Here is a 12,671-nt window from a genome sequence, read left to right as displayed (position 1 = left end):
CATGTTTCCTGTTTCCGGTCACAACTTGCAGACTTGTTTACGCTGCTGATCTTACTTTGATACCTGACGGTTTTTTACTTTTTCATTACCATATATTTTTACTTTTTCCCTCACTCAACTTTTTTCATTCAACTTTTTCACCCCGGAGGTTTTATCTGGACATGGTTCGTCAGGACTTCAAACAGCCGAAGCTAAGTAACATTAACATGATGCCTTCTAATTGCAGTCGTTGTACTTATAATATACAGGAGAACGATCGCCTTACGGCAAGGATAGCTGTGCTGCAAGCCCAGCTTCAGACGCGATCGTTAGGCAAGGGTAATTTCAGTGTAGGAAAGGATGAAACAGCGTCTGTGCCACCAGTAAGTACAGATAGTAACGTTAGTATAAACCCCCTCGCACGGTCCCCGCAGCCGGACATCTTTCTCATGGCTTCTGGAGGGAAACGCTGTAGGAATGCTCAACCGGTGTCGCTTATTCAGCCGACAGAAACTTTCAACCGGTTCTCCCCATTAAGCGAGTCGGAGTCGGAGGCCGAGACTTCTCTGGTCTCTACTCCTCCCGTTGTGGGGTCTGAGACGCCGACGGCTCCCACCATTAGCTCTGACAAATTGAAAACCCTAGTCATTGGCGACTCCATTACCCGCGACTCCATTAGACTTAAAACTAATCATCCAGCGATCATACACTGTTTACCAGGGGGCAGGGCTACCGACGTTAAGGCTAATCTAAAGACGGTGCTGGCTAAAGCTAAAACTGGCGAGTGTAGAGAGTATAGAGATATTGTTATCCACATCGGCACCAACGATGTTAGGATGAAACAGTCAGAGGTCACCAAGCGCAACATAGCTTCAGCGTGTAAATCAGCTAGAAAGATGTGTCGGCATCGATTAATTGTCTCTGGCCCCCTCCCAGTTAGGGGGAGTGATGAGCTCTACAGCAGAGTCTCACAACTCAATCGCTGGTTGAAAACTGTTTTCTGCCCCTCCCAAAAGATAGAATTTGTAGATAATTGGCCCTCTTTCTGGGACTCACCCACAAACAGGACCAAGCCTGGCCTGTTGAGGAGTGACGGACTCCATCCTAGCTGGAGGGGTGCTCTCATCTTATCTACGAACATAGACAGGGCTCTAACTCCTCTAGCTCCACAATGAAATAGGGTGCAGGCCAGGCAGCAGGCTGTTAGCCAGCCTGCCAGCTTAGTGGAGTCTGCCACTAGCACAGTCAGCGTAGTCAGCTCAGCTTTCCCCATTGAGACCGTGTCTGTGCCTCGATCTAGGTTGGGCAAAATTAAAAATGGCGGTGTTCGCTTTAGCAATCTCACTAGTATAAAGACCTCCTCCATTCCTGCCATTATTGAAAGAGATTGTGATACCTCACATCTCAAAATTGGGTTACTTAATGTTAGATCCCTCACTTCCAAGGCAGTTATAGTCAATGAACTAATCACTGATAATAATCTTGATGTGATTGGCCTGACTGAAACATGGCTTAAGCCTGATGAATTTACTGTGTTAAATGAGGCCTCACCCCCTGGTTACATTAGTGACCATACCCCCCGTGCATCCGGCAAAGGCGGAGGTGTTGCTAACATTTACGATAGCAAATTTCAATTTACAAAAAAAAAAACAACAATGACGTTTTCGTCTTTTGAGCTTCTAGTCATGAAATCTATGCAGCCTACTCACTCACTTTTTATAGCTACTGTTTATAGGCCTCCTGGGCCATATGCAGTGTTCCTCACTGAGTTCCCTGAATTCCTATCGGATCTTGTAGTCATAGCAGATAATATTCAAATTTTTGGTGACTTTAACATTCACATGGAAAAGTCCACAGACCCACTCCAAAAGGCTTTCGGAGCCATCATCGACTCAGTGGGTTTTGTCCAACATGTCTCTGGACATACTCACTGCCACAGTCATACTCTGGACCTAGTTTTGTCCCATGGAATAAATGTTGTGGATCTAAATGTTTTTCGTCATAATCCTGGACTATCGGACCACCATTTTATTACGTTTGCAATTGCAACAAATAATCTGCTCAGACCCCAACCAAGGAGCATTAAAAGTCGTGCTATAAATTCTCAGACAACCCAAAGATTCCTTGATGCCCTTCCAGACTGCCTCTGCCTACCCAAGGACGTCAGAGGACAAAAATCAGTTAACCACCTAACCGAGGAACTCAATTTAACCTTGCGCAATACCCTAGATGCAGTTGCACCCCTAAAAACATCTGTCATAAGAAACTAGCTCCCTGGTATACAGAAAATACACGAGCTCTGAAGCAAGCTTCCAGAAAATTGGAACGGAAATGGCGCCACACCAAACTGGAAGTCTTCCGACTAGCTTGGAAAGACAGTACCGTACCGTGCAGTATCGAAGAGCCCTTACTGCTGCTCGATCATCCTATTTTTCCAACTTAATTGAGGAAAATAAGAACAATCCGAAATTTCTTTTTGATACTGTCGCAAAGCTAACTAAAAAGCAGCCTTCGCAAATGGAGGATGGCTTTCACTTCAGCAGTAATACATTTATGAACTTCTTTGAGGAAAAGATCATGATCATTAGAAAGCAAATTACAGACTCCTCTTTAAATCTGGGTATTCCTCCAAAGCTCCATTGTCCTGAGTCTGCACAACTCTGCCAGGACCTAGGATCAAGGGAGATACTAAAGTGTTTTAGTACTATATCTCTTGACGCAATGATGAAAATAATCATGGCCTCCAAACCCTCAAGCTGCATACTGGACCCTATTCCAACTAAACTACTGAAAGAGCTGCTTCCTGTGCTTGGCCCTCCTATGTTGAACATAATAAACGGCTCTCTATCCACCGGATGTGTACCAAGCTCACTAAAAGTGGCAGTAATAAAGCCTCTCTTGAAAAAGCCGAATCTTGATCCAGAAATTATAAAAAACTATCGGCCTATATCGAATCTTCCATTCCTCTCAAAAATTGTAGAAAAAGCTGTTGCACAGCAACTCACTGCCTTCCTGAAGACAAACAATGTATACGAAACGCTTCAGTCTGGTTTTAGACCCCATCATAGCACTGAGACTGCACTTGTGAAGGTGGTAAATTACCTTTTAATGACGTCAGACCGAGGCTCTGCATCTGTCCTCGTGCTCCTAGATCTTAGTGCCGCTTTTGATACCATCGATCACCACATTCTTTTGGAGAGATTGGAAACCCAAATTGGTCTACATGGACAAGTTCTGGCCTGGTTTAGATCTTATCTGTCGGAAAGATATCAGTTTGTCTCTGTGAATGGTTTGTCCTCTGACAAATCAATTGTACATTTCGGTGTTCCTCAAGGTTCCGTTTTAGGACCACTATTGTTTTCACTATATATTTTACCTCTTGGGGATGTCATTCGAAAACATAATGTTAAATTTCACTGCTATGCGGACGACACACAGCTGTACATTTCAATGAAACATGGTGAAGCCCCAAAATTGCCCTCGCTAGAAGCCTGTGTTTCAGACATAAAGAAGTGGATGGCTGCAAACTTTCTACTTTTAAACTCGGACAAAACAGAGATGCTTGTTCTAGGTCCCAAGAAACAAAGAGATCTTCTGTTGAATCTGACAATTAATCTGGATGGTTGTACAGTCGTCTCAAATAAAACTGTGAAGGACCTCGGTGTTACTCTGGACCCTGATCTCTCTTTTGAAGAACATATCAAGACTGTTTCAAGGACAGCTTTTTTCCATCTACGTAACATTGCAAAAATCAGAAATTTTCTGTCCAAAAATGACGCAGAAAAATTAATCCATGCTTTTGTTACTTCTAGGCTGGACTACTGCAATGCTCTACTTTCCGGCTACCCGGATAAAGCACTAAATAAACTTCAGTTAGTGCTAAATACGGCTGCTAGAATCCTGACTAGAACCAAAAAATTTGATCATATTACTCCAGTGCTAGCCTCCCTACACTGGCTTCCTGTTAAGGCAAGGGCTGATTTCAAGGTTTTACTGCTAACCTACAAAGCATTACATGGGCTTGCTCCTACCTATCTTTCCGATTTGGTCCTGCCGTACATACCTACACGTACGCTACGGTCACAGGAGTGTGAAGGTGAACGGAAAGGCTGGAGCAACGAACCGCCCTTGCTGTCTCTGCCTTGCCGGTTCCCCTCTTTCCACTGGGATTCTCTGCCTCTAACCCTTTTACAGGGGCTGAGTCACTGGCCTACTGATGTTCTTCCATGCCGTCCATGGGAGGGGTGCGTCACTTGAGTGGGTTGAGTCACTGACGGGGTCTTCCTGTCTGGGTTGGCGCCCCCCCCTTGGGTTGTGCCATGGCAGAGATCGTTGTGGGCTATACTTGGCCTTGTCTTAGGACGGTAAGTTGGTGGCTGGAGGCATCCCTCTAGTGGTGTGGGGGCTGTGCTTTGGCAAAGTGGGTGGGGTTATATCCTGCCTGTTTGGCCCTGTCCGGGGGTATCATCGGATGGGGCCACAGTGTCTTCTGATCCCTCCTGTCTCAGCCTCCAGTATTTATGCTGCAGTAGTTTATGTGTCGGGGGGCTAGGGTCAGTCTGTTACATCTGGAGTATTTCTCTTGTCTTATCCGGTGTCCTGTGTGTATTTAAATATGCTCTCTCTAATTCTCTCTTTCTGTCTTTCTCTCGGAGGACCTGAGCCCTAGGACCATGCCTCAGGACTACCTGGTATGATGACTCCTTGCTGTCCCCAGTCCACCTGGCCGTGCTCCTCCTCCAGTTTCAACTGTTCTGCCTGCGTCTATGGAACCCTGACCTGTTCACCGGACGTGCTTGTTGCACCCTCGACAACTACTATGATTATTATTATTTGACCATGCTGGTCATTTATGAACATTTTAACATTTTGACCATGTTCTGTTATAATATCCACCCTGCACAGCCAGAAGAGGACTGGCCACCCCTCATAGCCTGGTTCCTCTCTAGGTTTCTTCCTAGGTTTTTGGCCTTTCTAGGGAGTTTTTCCTAGGGAGTTTTTCCTAGCCACCGTGCTTCTTTCACATGCTTTGCTTGCTGTTTGGGGTTTTAGGCTGGGTTTCTGTACAGCACTTTGAGAATATCAGCTGATGTACGAAGGGCTATATAAATAAATTTGATTTGATTTTGATTTGATGTGACACAGCGTTCACACAGGTGGACTTTAACTAAATTATGTGACTTCTGAAGATAATTGGTTGCACCAGATCTTATTTAGGGGCTTATTTAAGGACAACAAAGTCAAGGTATTGGAGTGGCAATCACAAAGCCCTGACCTCAATCCTATAGAAAATGTGTGGGCAGAACTGAAAAAGCGTGTGCGAGCAAGGAGACTGTAACGATCATCTGAAAGAGGGGACCAAGATGCAGCGTGGTGAGTGTTCATATTGAATTTTAATAATACAAAACACTTGAACATAAGACAAACGAACACCAACAGTTCTGTCGGGGCAAACCACACAACAGAAACAACTACCCACAAAACCCCAAAGGAAAACAGGCTGCCTAAGTATGATTCCTAATCAGAGACAACGATAGACAGCTGCCTCTGATTAGGAACCCTACTCGGCCCAAAACAAAGAAATACAAAAACATAGAAAAAGGAACATAGAACGCCCACCCAATGTAACACCCTGGCCTAACCAAAATAAAGAACAAAAAACCCCTCTCTATGGCCAGGGCGTTACAGAGACCTACAAACCTGACTCAGTTATAGGAATGGTTATCTGTCAGGAGGAATGAGCCAAAATTCCCCCAACTTATTGTGGGAAGCTTGTGGAAGGCTACCCGAAACATTTGACCCAAGTTAAACAATTTAAAGGCAATGCTACCAAATACTAATTTAGTGTATGTAAACGTCTGACCCACTGGGAATGTGATGAAATAAATCAATCATTCTGACATTTCACATTCTTAAAATAAAGTGGTGATCCTAACTGACCTAAGACAGGGAATTTTTACTGGGATAAACATTTCAGGAATTGTGAAAAACTGAGTTTAAATGTATTTGGCTAAGGTGTATGTAAACTTCCGACTTCAACTGTATAGTACTAGTCAAAAGTTTGGACACACCTACTCATTCCAGGGTTTTTCTTTATTTTAACTATGTTCTACATTGTAGAATAATAGGGAAGACATCAAAACTATGAAATAACATATATGGAATCATGTAGTAAAAAAGTGTTAACCTGTTGGGGCTAGGGGGCAGTATTTTCACTGGTTACTAATCCTACCCAGTAACTAGAATATGCATATACTTATTATATATGGATAGAAAACACCCAAAAGTTTCTAAAACTGTTTGAATGGTGTCTGTGAGTATAACAGAACTCATTTGGCAGGCAAAACCCTGAGACAGATTCTGACAGGAAGTGGATACCTGATGTGTTGAATTACCTTTAAGCCTATGCCATTGAAACACACAGGGGCTTATTAATGTTTTGGCACTTCCTATTGCTTCCACTAGATGTCACCAGCCTTTACAAAGTGTTTTGAGTCTTCTACTGTGAGATCTGACCGAACAAGAGCCTTGGAACGGTGATGGCCGATTAGACTCTGGCGCGCGAGGTCATGTTGGGTACCCTCGTTCCAATACGTTTTAAAAGAGAATGCATTCGTCCACCTTGAATATTATTCATGTTCTGGTTAAAAAAGGCACTAATGATTTATGCTATACAACGTTTGACATGTTTGAACGAACGGAAATATATTTTTTCCCCTCGTTCATGAAGTGAAGTTCGGCGGGCTTAGATCATGTGCTAACAACACAGAGCTTTTTGGACATAAATGATGAGCTTTTTTGAACAAAACTACATTCGTTATGGACCTGGGATTCCTGGAAGTGACATCTGATGAAGAGAATCAAAGGTAATGGATTATTTACATAGTATTTTCGATTTTAGATCTCTCCAACATGGCGGTTAGTCTGTATCGCAAAGCGTATTTTTCTGGGCGCAGTGCTCAGATTATTGCAAAGTGTGATTTCCCAGTAAGGTTATTTTTAAATCTGGCAAGTCGATTGCGTTCAAGAGATGTAAATCTATAATTCTTTAAATGACAATATAATATTTTACCAATGTTTTGTAATATTAATTATTTAATTTGTTGTGCTGACTTGACTGCCGGTTATTGGAGGGAAACGATTTCCTGAACATCAACGCCATAGTAAAACGCTGTTTTTGGATATAAATATGAACTTGATAGAACTAAAAATGCATGTATTGTCTAACATAATGTCCTAGGAGTGTCATCTGATGGAGATTGTCAAAGGTTAGTGCATAACTTTAGCTGATTTTATGGTTTTGGTGACGCCTGTCTTTGAATTGACAAAACATTACACACAGCTATTGTCAATGTACTCTCCTAACATAATCTAACTTTATGCTTTCGCCGTAAAACCTTTTTGAAATCGGACAACGTGGTTAGATTAAGGAGATGTTTATCTTTCAAAGGGTGTAAGATAGTTGTATGTTTGAAAAATTTGAATTTTGACATTTATTTGGTTTCAAATTTGCCGCTCTTGAAATGCACCTGCTGTTGATAGGGTGCACCACGGGTGGCACGCTAGCGTCCCACATAGCCCCAAGAGGTTAAACAAATGAACATACACTATCGTTCAAAAGTTTGGGGTCACTTAGAAATGTCCTTGTTTTTTAAATTAAAGCACATTCTTTGTCCATTAAAATAACATCAAATTGATCAGAAATACAGTGTAGACATTGTTAATGTAGTAAATGACTATTGTAGCTGGAAACGGCATATTTTTTATGGAATACCTACATTGGTGCCAATTATCATCAACCATCACTCCTGTGCTCCAATGGCAGGTTGTGTTAGCTAATCAAAGTTTATGATCTTAAAATGCTAATTGATCATTAGAAAACCCTTTTGCAATAATGTTACCACAGCTGAAAACTGTTGTCTGATTAAAGAAGCAATAAAACTGTCCTTCTTTAGACTAGTTGAGTATCTGGAGTATCAGCATTTGTGGGTTTGATTACAGGCTCAAAATGGCCAGTAACAAAGACCTTTCTTGTGAAACTCGTCAGTCTATTCTTGTTCTGAGAAATGAAGGCTATTCCATTCGAGAAATTGCCAGGAAACTGAAGATCTCGTACAATGCTGTGTACTACTCCCTTCACAGAACATCGCAAACTGGCATTAACCAGAATAGAAAGAGGAGTGGGAGGCCCTGAGCAAGAGGACAAGTACAAGAGTTTCTAGTTTGAGAATCAGACGCCTCACAAGTCTTCAACTGGCAGCTTCATTAAATAGTACCCACAAAACACCAGTCTCAACGTCAGCAGTGAAGAGGCGACTCCGGGATGCTGGCCTTCTAGAGTTGCAAAGAAAAAGCTACATCTCAGACTGGCTAATAATTTTTTTTTTTTAATAAGGGTGGCAAAACAACAGACACTGGACAGACAAACTGGAAGATTGGAAAAAAGTGTTATGGACAGAAATCTAAGTTTGAGGTGTTCTGATCACAAGAAGAACATTTGTGAGACGCAGAAAAAATTAAAAGATGCTGGAGGAGTGCTTGACGCCATCTGTCAAGCATGGTGGAGGCAAAGTGATGGTCTGGGGTGCTTTGGTGGTGGTAAAGTGGGAGATTTGTACAGGGTAAAAGGGATCTTGAAGAAGTAAGGCTATCACTCCATTTTGCAACGCCATACCCCATGGACGGCACTTATTTGGATCCAATTTCCTCCTACAACAGGACAATGACCCAAAGCACAGATCCAAACTATGCAAGAACTATTTACGGAAGAAGCAGGTAGCTGGTATTCTGTATTTAATGAAATGGCTAGCACAAACCTACTGAGCTGTTGTGGGAGCAGCTTGACCGTATGGTACATAAGTGCCCATCAAGCCAATCCAACTTGTGGGAGGTGCTTCAGGAAGCATGGGGTGAAATCTCTTCAGATTACCTCAACAAATTGACAACTAGAATGCCTAAGGTCTGCAAGGCTGTAATTGCTGCAAATGGAGGATTCTTTGACGAAAGCAAAGTTTGAAGGACACAATTATTATTTCAATTAAAAATCATTATTTATAACCTCGTCAACATCTTGACTATATTTCCTATTCATTTTGCAACTAATTTCATGTATGCTTTCATGGAAAACAAGGACATTTCTAAGTGACCCCAAACTTTTGAATGGTAGTGTATGTCTTCACTACTTTTCTACAATGTAGAAAATAATACAAATAAAGAAAACTCTTGAATGAGTAGGTGTGTCCAAACTTTTGACTGGTACTGTATATATATATATATATATATATATATATATATATATATATATATATATATATATATATATATACACACACACACACACACATATCTTTTTAAAACATATTTTCCTTTATTATATTCCCCTAACCCTTACACCCCTCCCCTAATTGGAGTAAAATAATGGACAACACTACTTCCAGCTTATACATTCTATATGAATTTTACGGACACAATATATTTTACAATAGTTATTTGGTTTAATCCCATCCTTCAGCTACCCTCAACCCCTCCCATCTATCTCTTAACAGTCAATTACCGTGAGACCGACAATTAGTTTCTTGACATTCACCGGCTGACGAAATTTCGTGACCGCCACATCCATAATTATGACGACTTCCAGAGGACGTCCTTCAACTTATCAGAGCTCTTGCAGCATAAACTGACATGTTGTCCATCCACTTAAAGGATCAGAGAATGAATCTAGTACCGAAAGCATAAACTATAGCTAGCTCACACTGCCGTACATAGTGTGAGGTGAGTAGTTGACTCAAAGAGAACAACAATATTTTTACAGTTTTGAACAAACACATTTTTTCAAAATTTAAAGGAGAAGCAGCAGAAGGAGAGCTAGCTATATTTGTTGTATTGTTTTCTTCTGCTTAGTTTACCTTTCACTTACTTAGCTAGCTAATTTAGCATACTCAACAACCTGAATCAAACACTGAGACGAATGCAATTTATGTTAGCTAGCTGGCTAAGGCAATCCAACACTGCAACTCTTCCAAGTGAAAGTAAGCTTTTAGTCATATTAATTTATTGCCAACGGGGCTGGCCGGTGTAACTGCTAAACAGCTTGCTGTACACTGTACTGCGTGATTGTACATATGGATTGGATTGTGGGTTTACTAATGAGTCAGTTCTAGTAGCTATGTTGACTATGATGTTAGATAATATGGTGACAACGATGTCGGCAGTGTAGTGGTTAATGGTTATGGTATGAAGGTTTGGCTTGGAGAGGTTTTTTCAATTGGTCACAGATAGCTGTTGTGTTGTGCACTGAAGTCTACAAGCAAAGGGAAAAAGTGAGAGGAGGAGAGCGCATAGATGTCAGAGAAGGATTTATACAATGAGGAAAGTGATGATGCTGTATGTGGCTGCTAAGAAAGTGAACTGTTTGCGCGGGTGATCATGGGTATACCTATTCTGCAGATTCTGTTGCAAAATGTTTCCTAAATGGAAGCAAACGCAATGAAACAGGGATGAACTGAGCTGAATTTGTTTTAGTTGCAAAACGGAAGGTTTTGCAACTGTTTGGACAAATGATTACACACCAGATCAGCTAGATGCAGGCAAGAGGGTGCAAGATGGTATTGAATGTGTCACTGTCTGTCACCTTGATTACTCCAATTACTCTCGACCTGTGCACCTACGTTATAAACTTTCCCTTGTAGGCTAGGTTGTAGCAACCTTATGATGGTTATAGCGCAAATTTAAGTATCATGTAGTAGCCTAAACCTATGAAACATTGAGCTGGGTAAAAGGAATATCAGTCATCCAATATACTGTAATAGAAATAAGGCCATGCTCAAAGAAAACAAAATCGTCCTCCCTAATCTTAAACGGCACCGACCGCCACTGGTATTATATGGTATGTCGCCCAAGCCAAATAATCATATTTGTCTTCATAAAATGTGTTTATAACATAAGGAAGAGAAATGTCAACACCAAAGTGGTTTTCAACCACTCTGGGCAGAGTGGGTGGACACAATAGACTGATTCAGACTAGACCAACTCCAATAGAGGGGTGCTTGGGACTGGCTAAAAAGCAGCCAGTCAAATCAGTATCCTCTCAGAAATTAGGCATGTTTACCAGGGTCGTGTTTATTAGGGCACACATTGAAAAACGTTCTAAAAGGTTTCACAATGTAAGCGTTTCTTATTGGACAAGTTCTGGTAGTCTCTCCCTGTTTCAGTCAGTTTTCTTCAGTTTTGTGCCTAATGAAAAAAGACCCAGCATGTTGGGGGGTATGGTCGTGGGTAGTGGGCGGGTATGAGGGTGGGTCGCAGGTACCTGTGGGTCTGCCAAGCGGGTGATGTTGGGATTGAGGTAGTAGACGATGCCCTGGGCAGCTCCAGGCAGGGTGATGCCACGTACCAGCAGGATGGCCAGCATCACGTAGGGGAACGTGGCAGTAAGGTAGACCACCTGGAACAACAGTAGGATAGCTTCTAGATCAATAATATCTCAAATCCAACTGAAAATGGCATCTAGATTCTATATCAATCACATATGTAACTGTACATCTATGATACCTTCTATGTCAACCACATCTATACTGTACATCTCAAATCCATTCGAAAATGCTATAATACCTTCTAAACTCAGCAAAAAAAAGAAATGTCCCTTTTTCAGGACCCTGTCTTTCAAAGATAATTCGTAAAAATCTAAATAACTTCACAGATTTTCATTGTAAAGGGTTTAAACACCGTTTCCCAATGAACCATAAACAATTAATGAACATGCACCTGTGGAACGGTCATTAAGACACTAACAATTTAGACGGTAGGCAATTAAGGTAACACTTATGAAAACTTAGGACACTAAAAGAGGCCTTTCTACTGACTCTGAAAAACACCAAAAGAAAGACGCCCAGGGTCCCTGCTCATCTGCGTGAACGTGCCTTAGGCATGCTGCAAGGAGGCATGAGGACTGCAGACGTGGCCAGGGCAATAAATTGCATTGTCTGTACTGTGAGACGCCTAAGATAGGCTGGACAGCTGATCATCCTTGCAGTGGCAGACCACGTGTAACAACACCTGCACAGGATCGGTACATCCGAACATCACACCAGCGGGACAGGTACAGGATGGCAACAACTGCCTGAGTTACACCAGGAACGCACAATCCCTCCATCAGTGCTCATACTGTCTGCAATAGGCTGAGAGAGGCTGGACTAAGGGCTTGTAGGCCTGTTGTAAGGCAGGTCCTCACCAGACATCACTGGCAACAATGTCGCCTATGGGCACAAACCCACCGTCGCTGGACCAGACAGGACTGGCAAAAAATGCTCTTCACTGACGAGTCGTGGATTTGTCTCACCGGGGTGATGGCCAGATTCGTGTTTATCGTTGAAGGAATGAGCGTTACACCGAGGCCTGTACTGTGGAGCGGGATCGATTTGGAGGTGGAGGGTCTGTCATGATCTGGGGCGGTGTGTCACAGCATCATCGGACTGAGCTTGTTGTCATTGCAGGCAATCTCAACGCTGTGCGTTACAGGGAAGACATGCTCCTCCCTCTTGTGGTACCCTTCCTGCAGGCTCATCCTGACATGACCCTCCAGCATGACAATGCCACCAGCCATACTGCTCGTTCTGTGCGTGATTTCCTGCAAGACAGGAAGGTCAGTGTTCTGCCATGGCCAGCGAAGAGCCCAGAACTCAACCCCATTGAGC

General features: G+C 42.4%; 1 protein-coding gene across 5 annotated transcripts in view; it reads right to left on the bottom strand.

Annotated features, from left to right (window-relative positions):
* LOC106575119 (sodium- and chloride-dependent GABA transporter 2) overlaps window positions 1–12,671 on the bottom strand; it is a 54,254-nt gene that overhangs the window by 18,324 nt on the left and 23,259 nt on the right. For all 5 annotated transcript variants that reach the window (XR_014381067.1, XR_001321689.3, XM_014151327.3 and 2 more), the window contains exon 7: window positions 11,288–11,422. Coding sequence is in view for 3 of the 5 variants with exons in the window: in XM_014151327.3 (XP_014006802.1) it covers window positions 11,288–11,422 (135 nt within the window). In the remaining 2 variants the exon portion in view is untranslated. The remainder of the gene's footprint in view (window positions 1–11,287; window positions 11,423–12,671) is intronic.

Source organism: Salmo salar, chromosome 17, assembly GCF_965601325.2.
Source record: "Salmo salar chromosome 17, fSalSal1, whole genome shotgun sequence".
Taxonomy (NCBI): Eukaryota; Metazoa; Chordata; class Actinopteri; order Salmoniformes; family Salmonidae; genus Salmo; species Salmo salar.
Note: the sequence above shows the minus strand (reverse complement) of the source record. Positions and strands in the feature narration are given on the sequence as shown.